The following is a 14,178-nucleotide window of genomic DNA, read 5'->3' as shown; positions in this document are numbered from 1 at the left end:
TCAACCAAGACACCGGAAATGACAACGGCAAACCCAGCCCTGTCAACCCTGCAAAATTCACTTTACTAACATTTGGGGGCTTGTGCCAAAATTCGGGGAGCTGTCCTACAGACTAGTCAAGCAACAGCCTCAGTCATAATCACATTCATACCTTGCAGACAATGTCCCAAATACTACCATCACCTACCCTGGGTTGATACTGTCCCACCGGCAGGACAGACCAGCAGAGGTGGCAACATAGTGGTATACAGTTGCCAAGGAGTTGCCCTGGGAGTCAACATCAACTCCCGACCCCATGAAGTCTCATAGCATTGGGTCAAACATGGACAAAGAAACCTCCTGATTACCACCTACAAAGTCCTGTCCTCACAGATGGTACCCACCATCGTGTTGTGTGGCACTACCACTGTGCTAAATGGGATGGATTTCCAACAGATCTAGCAACTCAAAACTGGGCATCCATGAGGTGCTGTGGGCCACTGGCAGCAGAATTGTATTCAACCACAATCTGTAACCTCATGGCCTGGCATATCCCCCACTTTACCATCACCATCAAGCTCAGGGACCAACCCTGGTTCAATGAAGAGTGCAGGAGGGCATGCCAGGAGCAGCACCAGGCATACCTAAAAAATGAAGGGTCAGTCTGGTGAAGCTATAACTGGGCTACTTGCAATCCGAACAATGGAAGCAGCATGCAATAGACAGGGCTATGCGATCCCACAACCAATGGATCAGATCTAAGCTCTGCAGTCCTGCCATATCCAGTCATGAATGGCGGTGGAAAATTAAACAACTAACTGGAGGGGAAGGCTCCACAAATATTCCCATCCTCAATGATGGGGGAGCCCAACATATCAGTGCAAAAGGCTGAAGCATTTGCATCCATCTTCAGCCAGTAGTGCTGAGTGGATGATCCATCTCTGCCTCCTCGTGAAGTCCCCAGCATCACAGATGCCAAAGTTCAGCCAAACCACCCGATGGGATATCAAGAAACAGCTGAAGGCACTGGATACTGAAAAGGCTATCGGCCCTGACAACATTCTGGCAATAGTACTGAAGACGTGCTCCAGAACTAGCCCTGCCCCGAGCCAAGCTGTTCCAATACAGTTACAACATTGACATCTACGCAGCAATGTGGAAAATTGCAGAGTTATGTCCTGTGCACAAAAAGCAGGACAAATCCGACCCAACCAGTCTACTCCTGATCAAAGTGATGGAAGGTGTAGTCGACTGTGTCATCAAGTGGCATTTGCTCAGCAATACTCTGGTCACTGACCCTCAGTTTGGGTTCCGCCAGGGCCACTCATTACAGCCTTGGTCCAAACATGGATAAAAGAGCTGAACTCAAGAGGTTAGGTGAGAGTGACTGCCCTTGACATCAAGGCAGCATTTTACTGAGTATAGCATGAAGGAGCCCAAGCAAAACTGAAATCAATGGGAATCAGGGGAAAGCTCTGTCCTGGATGGAGTCATACCTAGCACAAAGCAAGTTGGTTGTGGTTGTTGGAGGTCAATCATCTCAGTCCCAGGACATCACTGCAAGAGTTCCTCAGAGTAGCATCCTAGGCCCAACCATCTTCAGCTGCTTCACCAATGACCTGTCCTCCATCATAAGGTCAGAAGTGGGGATGTTTGCTGATTGCACAATGTTCAGCAGCATTTGTGACTCCTCAGATACTGAAGCAGCCCATGTCTATAAGCAACTAGACCTGGACAACATTCAGACTTGGGCTGATAAGTAACATTCGCGCCACACAAGTGCCAGGCAATGACCATCTCCAACAAGAGAATCTAACCATCTCCCCAGGGCGTTCAATGGCATTACCATCGCTGAATCCCCCACTAACATCCTGGGGGTTACTGCTGAACAGAAACTGAACTGCATCAGCCACATATATGCTGTGGCTACAAGAGGAGGTCAGAGGCGGGAAATTCTACAGCAAGTAACTCACCTCCTGTCTCCCCGATGACTGTTCACCATCTACAAGGTAGAAGGAAGGAATGTGATGGAATACTCTCCACTTGCCTGGATGGATGCAGTTCCAACACTCAAGAAGCACGACACCATCCAGGCCAAAGCAACCTGCTTGATTGGCACCCCATCCACCACAGTGGCAGCAGTGTGCACCATCTACAAGATGCACTCACCAAGGTTCCTTCGACAGCACCTTCCAAAACCACCTAGAAGGACAAGGGCAGCCAACGCATGGGAACACACCACCTGCAAGTTCCCCTCCAAGCCACACACCATCCTGACTTGGAACTATATCACCGTTCCTTCACTGTCGCTGGGCCAAAATCCTGGAATTCCCTAACAGCACTGTTGGTGTACTTACAACTCAAGGACTGCAGAGGTTCAAGAAAGCAGCTCACCACCACCTTTTCAAGGGAAATTAGGGATGGGCAATAAATGGTGGCCTTGCCAGCACTGCCCACATCCCCCAAACGAATTTTAAAAAATTAACAGAGACATTTAGGAATCCCATGTTAAAAATATTTTTTGGGCGAATTTTCTTTTTAGTCAAGGTAACACACCAATATTAAGTAATGGAACACTGTCCATATCAGCTATCTCAGAATTCCACCTACCCTACCTCAAACAACGTTCCTTGCCGCACTTAATAAAGTGTGCCACTTTCCTTCTCCAGAATGTTTTTGCACGTTACACTACCGAATTATGGATAGCTGTGCAGTAGAGCCATATACATTAGTTACTAGGTGAAAGCCACAAACCACACAAAGCTGGCAAGTGTACTAACCCAATGAACCAGCCAGTCCTCACATAGATGTGTCTAATATTCTACTTACCAGGGTGTGATGTAATGATTATAGTTCTTTTATCCAAAGTTGTGATCGGACGATGGAAGCCACAAAGAGCCTCCACCAGCTCCAGTTCCATATGCATAACGAGGTCTTCCCCTTGCCTAAAATAAAAAACGAGGAACCATAAATGTGAAAAAATGTCATTAACAAGTCAATTTAATATACCACCCACCAGACTGACAGCTGCTACCTTCACTTTCGAGAAGAAAATAAATTACCTAGTGAAGACACTGTGATCTTTTTGATCAAGGACAATGATGATATCTCCAGGTTCTAATCCAGGTTCCTGGTCACCTTCACCATGGAATGTTAGTTTCTGGCCATCCTTCATACCTTTGCATCGCAAAAAGCAAGGAGAGAAAAGTTAGACTGACAGCTGTACAAAACATACCTGGTCTTCCCCAACCACCTTGAAAAACCCATTCCCTGATGTGTGAAAGCTACAAAGGACACAAAATAGTCGAGAGCTTCAGAGTGACAGAAACCACACTGGCCAAATGGAAACATATTAATTTAGTCATATGGAACACTATGTGAACTTTTTCCTGGACATTGAACATAACTTATTTAAAAAGACCAGAGCTGAACGGCTGAAAACCTGGTTGCCCATTTGCATTCCGACAGACAGTTGCATAGAGAGAGACAATGGGAGTGCTCGCTGATTCAATTAGCAAAATGTGTTTTGTCAATAGTGATGTTCAAAAGATATTGAGAGCCACTGACTTTGTAAGAAACGAACCTCCACCCACCCATTGAGTGTGACTGGAGAACTTTAGAAATCAACAATCCTCCTCAGAAGATGCTGTTTCAAAGAGCAGGTCACATGACTTGCCTGCTGGTCAGACTGGGAGCTGTTTGATTTGTGCCTCACAGAAAGGTTTGGGGCAGACTGCAATTTGAAGACCAAAGAGTAGGTAGGTCCACCTCTTTCTCAAGCAAAGTCCCAGTGATCCACATTAGCAGTTTAAGCCTCAAGACAGAGGTCCTCTTCAGCCTTGTGGTACCAGAGAAACCAGTTTGAAAGTGTGCACTGGACCCCTGCGAGAACTGCCAGTCCGCAACTTCAATCAAGACTTTACATCCAAACCAAAAAAGACAGTAACTGAATCCATTTACTACTCCAAACCTCCCCCTTTAATTCTTTCTCCCCCCCTCTGTATCTATTTGTGTGTGCCTCGTATGCATGCTAGTGTAGTTGCATCGCATATTTTAGTAAATTTTTACTGTGTTAGACTGGTAAGGTTAATAAATTTACACCGTTCTTGTTTAAACCTAAGAAAGCCTGTCTGGTTGATTCACTTACAATTACAATTAGAAAGCAGTGAGCAATGACTCACTGAGGTGAAGCTATAAACATCGTTTTAAAAGTTAAACCCTGTTACGGCCAAACCAGGAAAGGGGCAAGAGGGGAGCTGGAGACCCCTTCCTCACCCGGTCGTAACAATAGGAACACACATCATAAATGTTACAACTTCAGTTAAGTTTTGTAAAAGAGGCAAGTGTAATTTCCTTTTGGAGAGTGCAGGACACAAATTAAGCCAGGATTAGAGACAGGTTAAAAGCTGGCTTTATACCCCACAGGCAAAAATAAAGAATGCAGTGTTACTCAGATGTTCATACAGCAAAAGCCTGTAACTGTCAAAAACCAGTGCAATTGACCCACCCAGCTGTTCACAATATATATCAATGATTTGGATATGGGGACCAAATGTAGTATTTCCAAGTTCGCAGATGACACAAAACTAGGTGGGAATGTTTGTTGTGAGGAAGATACAAAGCGGCTTCAAGGGGATTTGGATAGACTTAGTGAGTGGGCAAAAACGTGGCGGATGGAATATAATGTAGAAAAATGCGAGGTAATCCACTTTGGTAAGAGGAACAGATGTGCAGAGTATTTCTTAAATTATAAGAGATTCGAAAGTGTAGATATACAAAAGGGACCTGGGTCTCCTTGTCGATAAGTCACTGAAAGCCAACATGCAGGTGCAGCAAGCAATTAAGGAGGCTAATAGTATGTTAGCCTTTATTGCAAGAGGATTTCAGTACAAGAGTAGTGAAGTCTTGCTTCAATTGTATAGAATCTTGGTTAGACCGCACCTGGAGTACTATGTGCAGTTTTGGTCCCCTTACCTTAGGGAGGATATTATTGCCATAGTGGGAGTGCAATGAAGGCTCACCAGACTTGTTCCTGGGATGGCGGGACTGTCCTATGAAGAGAGATTGGGGAAACTGGGTCTGTATTCTCGAGTTTCGAAGAATGAGGTGTGATCTCATTGAAACCTACAAAATACTTATAGGGTAGATGCAGCTGGTTGGGGAGTCTAGAACCAGGGGACATAATTTCAAAATAAGGGGGAAGCCACTTAGGACAGAGATGGAGAAATTTCTTTACTCAGAGGGTTGTGAATCTTTGGAATTCTCTACCCCATAGGGCTGTGGAAGCTCAGTCATTGAGTCTGTTTATATCAGAGATTGACAGATTTCTAAATACAAATGACATAAGGGGATGAGGATAATGTGGAAAAAAGGGATTGCAGTAAATGATCAGCCATGATCATATTGAATGATGGGGCAGGCTCAATGGGTTGAATGGCCTACTCCTGCTCCTATGTTCCTATCCCCAACATATCTTGATCAAACAAGAGCAGACTTAGTTTAGCTTCACAAGACTCCCGTTTCTCACATGCAAAATAGGTTAGTCAATTTAATTAATGCAAGTCAAGTTTAATTATAATTGCAAAATTATGTATGAATCATACCCTTGAAGCTTCAGGGGTGTTGAAAAAAATGGGTCAAAATTCTGCTTACTATTGGGAGCAAAAGAAAATCCAAATCTATGACATATTGCATCATTTAAACTCAATTGTTCCAAGCATCAAAGTGGGTGTAAAAAGCTCCTTTCCCAACAGGGTCTGTATGGCTCATCACTACACAAGTCCTGAGTTCAATTTCTGCTCTGTGCAGAGATAGCCCATGTCAACCAGGGCAACTGCAGAGTCTTTCTCTGGGGAGGTGGAAGGTAAGAGAAAAAGATAAACAACCAAGTCCCTTCAGAGGTTAAATCTACCATTTTATCACCACCACCACATCATACCTTTATCAATGTGAACTTCCAGGATCTTCTTTTCCACAACAATTTTTCTTCCACTACAGTTTTTACATCTATCCTTGGGACTGATGCGTTCTCCTTGGCCATGACATTCCTGGCACACAGACTGAATTTGTTGAACCATGCCTGGTCCAATTTGGTGGATTCGTACTTGCATACCTGATCCACGACAGACAGGGCAGCACTCTACTGACCCTTTCTTACCACCACGACCTGCAAAAGGGGAGAGAGAAACAGAGGGGGCGGGGGGAAGTTACAGCTTATTAAAGTACCACTGGTACACAGTGCACTATTTTCAAACAAAAAGTCCAGAGTTAAAAGTAATTCAACATAACTCCTGTCATGTTGCTCTGGCTAAGTTAGATACCATGTTCTTTGGTATGCATCAAAGCCATCCATTCAGTATTAGCAGTAGTGTGTGGGAGTATGCAGTGGTGGGGGGGGGGGGGCGCGCGGGCAACGAAAGTGGAGGCTGTAGTGTTTTTTTAAAAAAAAAAAGCAAAACCAACTTCTAGTCACGGCCGGAAAGAGTTTTTCAGGTTTCTTCAGTGGAGCCAGTGACAGAGAAAGGCAGACATGACACATCAAAATTGCTTGGTGATGGCAGGCAAGACTGAGGAATAGCATTCGACTCAACTTTGTAAGAAGCTTCAGGTGGGTGTTACTGTGGAGAATGCCTTGGATAGATCTGGAAGGACTTACTGCAGACAAGTATAAAGTCCACAGGAAATGAGAGAAAATTACAACACATCACAAAATACACAGAAGTATGACAGATTCTGTGTATGGATTTCCTACACCATTGTTAAAAGGTCAAGAGGATACAGGTATTTTACAAGGAAGATGTCAGTCTGTGGTATTGCTTAATGAACTGGAGGGTACGTGATAATAATGCAGCCTACTGAATGACTTAAGACAACGGATTCAGTAACTAGTGAAACTGCATATTGATTACACTGCTGTTAATATTTTTGTGCTCAAATTTTACACCAACATGCACGTGGAGTACACTGCCGAAGAACCAGTACAACTGGCCCATCTCATCATGTCTGGATCAATCAAGAACAGGCTTAAATTAACTCCACAAAGCTAGTTTCTCACCAGCAAAACAGGTTACTTAGCCCATTTAGTTAATGCATGTCTTGTATAATTATGATTGTACCATTATGCATGAATCACACCCTTGAAAGCTTTAGGGGTGTTGAAAAGGAATGGGCCAAAATTCTGCTAACCCTTCATCAGAACTGGAAAAAGTTGAGAGATGTAACAGGTTTTAAGCAAGTACAGAGGCAGGGAAAGGGGAATGGGAGAAACAAAAGGAATGAGGGAGGTTAAAAGGGGGTGGTAATATGACAAGTAAAGAAACAAAAGATAAGTCTAGAGGAGGTGTAAATGGGAAATTGCAAAATCATCAGCAGTTGCCTTCTGGGGGAAAAAAAAAATGGGACAGAGGTTATGAAATTGTTGAACTCAAAAGCAAAATACTGCAGATGGTGGAAATCTGAAATAAATACAGAAAATGCTGGAAATATGCAGGTCTGGCAAGTGTGGAAAGAGGAACAGAAATAATGTTTCAGGTCGATGACCGTTCAGAACTGGCAAAGGTTAGAAACGCAATAGGTTTTGAGCAAGTGAAGGGTGAGGGGTGCAGAAGAACAGCAAAAGGAAGGCAGCGGGCAGGAGAGATTAAATGACAAAGATGTCATGGAATAAAAGGCAAAGGGGGTGCTAATATTTGTAGTAAAAGACAAAGCACAAGTCCAGAGAGCGTGTAAATGGCAGAATAGTGAACAGCTGTCTGGAAGTCTGTAAAGTGCCTAACTGAAAGAGGTGCTATTCCTTGAGTTTCATTGGAACAGGAGGCCTAGGCCAGAAGTCAATGTGGGAGTGGGTTGCAGAATTAAAATGACAGTTTGCCCAGAAGCTCAGGGCCACACCTGTAGACTGAACAGAGATGCTCTGCAAAGCAGTCAGCCAATCCGCACTTGATCTCCACAGTATAGAAACCACCACAGTGTGAGCAGCAAATACAGTATACCATATTGAAAAGTACAAATAAATCGTTGTTTCACTTGGAAGGAGTGTTTGGAACATTGGAGGACGGCAAGTGAATAGGTAAAAGGGCTGTTGCTGCATATCCTGTGCTTGCATGGGAAGGGGAGGGGTGATCGAAGAGTGGACCCTTTGGAATGTTGAAAGGGGAGGGCAAGATGTATTTGGTGGCAGCATAAAGCTGGAGGTAGAGGGTGATCACTGAATATGGAGACAGTTGGGTGGAAGGTGAGGTCAAGGGGAACCCTGTTGTGGTTCTGAGGGGCGGAGGGCCAAGAACAGAAATGTGGGAAATAGAATGTTCACGGTGAAGGGCCCCGCCATCCACGGTGCAGGAGAATCTTAAGGAAAAAGATGCATCAGAAACATGGGAGAGGAAGGTGGCACTAGCAGAACAGATGTGATGGAGTCTGAGAAACTGGGAGATTGGAATGGAGTCGTTAGGGGAAGCAGGGTGGGAGGAAACGTAATCAAGGTTGCTGTTGGAGTCAGTGGGCTTATAGTGGATGTTACTCCTTGCAGCTTCCCAGCTATACAGGAGCACTGCATAGATTTATCTTACAATCTGAGTCCTCACTTCTGCCCATGTCTACACACTCAACTCCACAGGGAATTCTGACTTTGCTTCTGTAGAACACAAAGTTGGTAGCATAGGTTTTGCGGTGATGTGGGGGAGGGGAAAAAGAGGGGGAAATGTTTGCAGTAATTTGAAAAAGGACCCCTGCAGACACTAAATTACTGAAATGTATTTTCAGCAACCTGTTTCCACAAAAAGATGTTCCTACAGTAAGTTTCGCTACAGCCACGATTTTGATAAGTTACATACCTTCACATTTCTCACATATTACATTCTTCTGCAGTGCTAGTTTCCTAGTAGCACCATTGTACATATCCTCCAATGACACAGAAAGCTGATGGACCACATTTTTCCCTGGAGATACATAAAAAAGATTCAGTTCAAAATTGTATATGAGCTTACCACGCAATCTCTCTCCAGCTTATCAGATAGATATTTACTCAAAAACCACTGGAGTTTATTTTCTCCATGTTAACTATGGAGACAAGAAGCTCGAAACCAATGTGACTTCTCTTAATTAGAGTGCACATTTAAAAAAAGGTTGATTCTGGTTATCATGGCATTAGTTACTTCAGATTTTGCTGCTTCAGTCTAATATTGTATGGTTTTCAATTTACTAGATTGCAAGTATTGACAAAAACCCAAGCCCTCACTGGCAGTGAAATGGCAAGTATGTTCAGTACTGCTTAAGTCACTCAAAATTGATTTTATTTCCCCAACCACCCCACCCTAAAATAGCTCATGTAAAAATTTTAATACCGAACACTGACATTAGGTTTTTATTTTCTGCCTGCATTGTCAATTAAAACTAATCTTCACATTAGAGAGTCAGGGGTGAGAACAATTATGAGATTATCCCTGGGTTTCCTTAACTTGTGCAAAAGTACAGTACTTAAAGTGCAATAAAACATTCTGCTTTAATGTACTGCAAATAAGGGCTCTGATTTTGGTACTGATATTTTAAATATTTCTGGAATATGCCCACATTAGTGTCAACTAAACAGTATATCTTGGATTTACCTTGTCTTTATTGTTTTCAACTTTATGTTTGGTAGGCGGCACAGGGGCGCAGTGGTTAGCACTGCAGCCTCACAGCTCCAGCGACCTGGGTTTGGTTCTGGGTACTGCCTGTGCGGAGTTTGCAAGTTCTCCCTGTGACCGCGTGGGTTTCCGCCGGGTTCTCCGGTTTCCTCCCACAGCCAAAGACTTGCAGGTTGGTAGGTAAATTGGCCATTGTAAATTGCCCCTAGTGTAGGTAGGTGGTAGCAGAATGGTGGGGATGTGGTAGGGAATATGGGGTTAATGTAGGATTAGTATTAATGGGTGGTTGTTGGTCGGCACAGACTCGGTGGGCCGAAGGGCCTGTTTCAGTGCTGTATCTCTCTCTGACTCTACTACTGGCCTCGTCCTCCACCGGCATGGCTGACAATAGTTGTCAGAACTATGAAGCTCACATTAAATCACACTTCTGGAGCATGTCTCAGACACAACAGGCAGGGCAACATTTAAGCGTTATGTTTCCACTATTTCTGTAACGAACCAGCTCCCAATATAAAGAGCAACTTCCAAATTTTTGCCACCTTCAATCACTGTACTTTAGCTGAACCAACTACCAGCTAGAAAATGTGTGAACTTATTTCATGCGAAGAATCAAGTGTCAGAGAAGCATAGCAATTTACAGTGCGGAAGGAGCCCATTATGCCCTCGCCAGCCGACAAAGAAGCCATCCAGCCTCATCCCATTTTCTGGCTCTTTGTCCACAGCCTTGTAGGTTACGGCACTTTAAATGCTAGGAGACTTTCTACCTCGACCATCCTTTCAGGCACAATACAAAAAAGGTACATTGGAGGGGGGGGGGGGGGGGGGGGGGGGGGGGAGTATCCAACGAAAGGTAACATACCAGTTCGTTCCAGCCAGCTCTTAAAGAAAAGTGCTCACCACCCACATGTAGCCATCTGCATTGGGAAACTGGTGCAACTCGTTTCCATTACTAGAAGAATGGGTTACAAAGGCACCATTTATAGCTTATTAAGCAGAACCAAATACTGAAGGCTTGCTGATTTCAAGTAAAGTCGGGTCTTCATGCAGACACACCTCGTTAAAGTGAGTGTAAAATTATTAGATTCTGAGGCAACTGCTAACAATTTGAGAAGGAGTTGTCAAGTTGAGATTTTCAATAAATACGTCGGTTACTTTTTTGTTTTACCATCCACTACATATAAATGAGCAAATTGTGTTAACACAAACGTGCCCCCTGTAAGCAGTGGAAGCTGTAAATGCAAGGATTTGTGCAAATTGAATCAGGAATATTCATGTTTCTCCCACGTATTGAGACTAATTTAATATAGTGCTGAATAATGCAAGTGTTCAAAAAAAAATCTCTACCTCGCCTTTCTCTGTGCATTCTGCCTCCTCCACCAAAGAACATATCGAAGATGTCCATAGGTGAACCAAATCCACCACCACCGCCGCCGCCTTCTTTAATAGCTTGCTCACCACCTCGGTCGTAGAGTTCTCGTTTCTTGGGATCGGACAGTACTTCATAAGCTTGAGAAATCTGTTTGAACTGCAGCACAAGCGAAAAAAGTTATCCGACAAGGCCAGATTTGTGTAATTAAAGATATCCAATATTAAAATGCCATTATATAAAATTAACATTTAGACATTACCTAACATCTTATTTGAAAGTTACTCAAGATGATTTCTTTTAAAATATGTATACACATTGTGAATCCACAACCACGGCAGGTGTTGGAGCCCACAAACATCTGGTTAGAAAGGTCAGACTAATCAAATTACCTCAAGTTATCAAATATCTGAGAACACATTTAGATTTATACAGAAACTATTTTTTGTAGGTTAGCTACTATAAATGAATTGTTCTCTCGCAATAAAAGCAGGATCGTGTCACCTGCCAATTCCACCCCCCCCCCTCCTCACTGTCTACATCAACCAACAAGAAACATTTCAGTTTAAACAAACCCAAAATAATCAACACTACTAAACAAAAAATGTACCATATACATTCTATAGGAGCCAAAAGATACACTCCCATGGAGGGTAGTCATCTTCTCACTGTAGTTTCAGTGAGAGATTGACTCATCTAGTGACTCAGCAATGTGGCTTATTCAAACATGACAACTGTATTACTCTTAAAACAGTTCAACTTAGATAGGGAAAAAATCCACAAATCATCAACTGTTGGATTTTTTTTTTTTTAATATTCAAACTCTGCAAATAGTCATTTGCCTAGTTTGCTGCTATAATCATACTGCTGTCCATTTGCTCTGCATGTTAAATATTTACTTAGGAGCACTGGATAATACATTCCTAAAACAGTTAAGAGGGGGCAGCAATAGGTTTACTAGTCTCAAGACATTGTAGCCATGGATTCAATTTACATGTTCATAATGCAAATTTGGTTGCATAAATGAAACCGGTCACAGAAACACGTACTAATAATGCACAGCACTTGGAAGCTGTTACTAGAATTAAAGATTTTGTTTTCATTTAAGTGCAAACAGTTTTGTAAACATACACCTACCTTATCACCTTCATTTGGATTCTTGTCAGGATGGTATTTCAAAGCTAGTTTCCTATAAGCCTTTTTGAGTTCCTCTGCACTTGCACTGGGTTTAACCCCCAAAACATCATAGAACACAGTTTCCTTCACCATCCTTCACAGTAGTAGCCTGAAAAAGTGCCAGTTTACAACAAAAATAAGTAACTTCATAAGCAATGAAAGATGTATACAAATAGTAATCACCACCATTTAACTAGTAGTCAACTCCAAATGTACTACATGCAAAATAAGGATGAAACTAGTTATGGCACCCTTGGGACGTAGCTGAACAAGCCCTTGCTTAACACCATGTCAAGAGTCCCCACAGAGCAATACTATGAAATACAAATGACCTAAGGGAAACTGCATTCACATCCAAGCCACAAACGCCAGCAACTTGTATTTATATAGCGCCTTTAGCATAACACATCCCAAGATGCTTCACAGGAGGATTATAAAGCAAAATTTTGACTGCCCTACAACTCTTTATGTAGCTTAATGACCAAAAACAGCTAATTTTAAGGAACATCTTGGAGAGGGGCAGAGAAGTGGAAAGGTTTAGAGAGGGAACCCCAAAGCTTAGGGTCGTGGCAGCGGAAGGCAGGACCGCCAAGGTGGAGCAATCAAAAGAGGCCAGAATTGGAGAAGCGCATAGATCTGAAGCTGAAGATTTAGAGATGGGGAGGCACAAGGCCAGAGAGATTTGTAAAACAAGGATGAGAATTTTACAATCAAGGTGTTGCTTAACCAGTGTTGGTCACCAAACATGGAGGTGACGGGTGAAGAGGACTCAGTGCAAGAAAGGACATGGGCAGCAGAGATTTAGGTGACCTCAAGTTTATGGTGGGTAGAATGTGGGAAGCCAGCCAGGATCGTGTTGGAGAAGTAAAGTCAGGAGGTGTGAATGGTGGTGGACAATTAAACAACTAACTGGAGAAGGTGGCTCCACAAATATCCCCATCCTCAATGATGGGGGAGCCCAGCGCATCAGTGTGAAAGATAAGGCTGAAGCATTTGCAACAATCTTCAGCCAGAAGTGTCGAGTTGATGATCCATCTTGGTCTCCTCCTTAAGTCCCCAGCATCACAGATGCCAGACTTCAGCTCAGTCGATTCACCCCATGTGATATCAAAAAACAATTGAAGGCACTGGATACTACAAAGGCTCTGGGCCCTGACAATATTCCGGAAATAGCACTGAAGACCTGTGCTCCAGAACTTGCCACGCCCCTAGCCAAGCTGTTCCAGTACAGCTACAACACTGGCATCTACCCAGCAATATGGAAAATTGCCCAGGTATGTCCTGTACACAAAAAGCAGGACAGTTCCAACCCAGCCAATTACCGCCCCATCAGTCTACTCTCAATCATCAGTAAAGTGATGGAAGGTATCATTGACACTGCTATCAAGCAGCAATTACTTAGCAATAATCTGCTCAGTGACACTCAGTTTGGGTTCTGCCAGGGCCACTCAGCTCCTGACCTCATTACAGCCTTGATTCAAACGTGGACAAAAGAGCTGAACTCAAGAGGTGAGGTGACAATGACTGCCCTCGACATCAAGGCAGCGGTTCAAGAAAGCAGCTCACCACCACCTGCTCAAGGGCAAAAAACACTGGCCTAGTCATCAACGCCCACATCTCATGAATGAATAAAAAACAAGGTCACAAAGGCATGGATCAGGGTTTCACCAGCAGATGAGCTGAGATGGGGCAGTGTCGAACAATGTTAGAGACAGAAATAGTGATGGTGCAGATGGAAGCTCATCACAGGATCACATATGACACCAAGGTTGCCAAGTCTTTCAGCCTCAGACAGCTGCCAGGGAGAGGGATGAAGTCAGTGGCTCACAAACAGATTTTGTAGGTAGGAATTGAAGAAACAGCCTTCAGTCTTCCCAATATTTAGCTTGAAGAAATTTCTGCGCATCCAGTACTGGATATTGAACAAGAAAGACAGTGGAGGGGTCAAAAGAGAGCAAGGTAGAGCTGTGAGTCGTCAGCATATATGTGGAAACTGGTGCAAAGGGGCAGCATGGAGATGAGCAACAAGATAGA

The 14,178-nt window shown here is 43.4% G+C and overlaps 1 protein-coding gene across 2 annotated transcripts in view; it reads right to left on the bottom strand.

The window, feature by feature from the left end:
* The window catches only part of LOC137369422 (dnaJ homolog subfamily A member 1-like), a 35,351-nt gene that overhangs the window by 2,497 nt on the left and 18,676 nt on the right, over positions 1–14,178 (bottom strand). For both annotated transcript variants that reach the window (XM_068030617.1, XM_068030616.1), the window contains exons 2-7: positions 12,106–12,253; positions 10,947–11,127; positions 8,811–8,915; positions 5,918–6,145; positions 3,042–3,156; positions 2,809–2,924 (exon numbers count right to left, since the gene is read on the bottom strand). In XM_068030617.1, coding sequence (XP_067886718.1) covers positions 2,809–2,924; positions 3,042–3,156; positions 5,918–6,145; positions 8,811–8,915; positions 10,947–11,127; positions 12,106–12,237 — 877 coding nt within the window. In that variant the 5' untranslated portion in view covers positions 12,238–12,253. The remainder of the gene's footprint in view (positions 1–2,808; positions 2,925–3,041; positions 3,157–5,917; positions 6,146–8,810; positions 8,916–10,946; positions 11,128–12,105; positions 12,254–14,178) is intronic.

Source organism: Heterodontus francisci, chromosome 4 (genome assembly GCF_036365525.1).
Source record: "Heterodontus francisci isolate sHetFra1 chromosome 4, sHetFra1.hap1, whole genome shotgun sequence".
Lineage (NCBI taxonomy): Eukaryota > Metazoa > Chordata > Chondrichthyes > Heterodontiformes > Heterodontidae > Heterodontus > Heterodontus francisci.
This window is presented reverse-complemented; position numbering and strand designations above follow the sequence as displayed.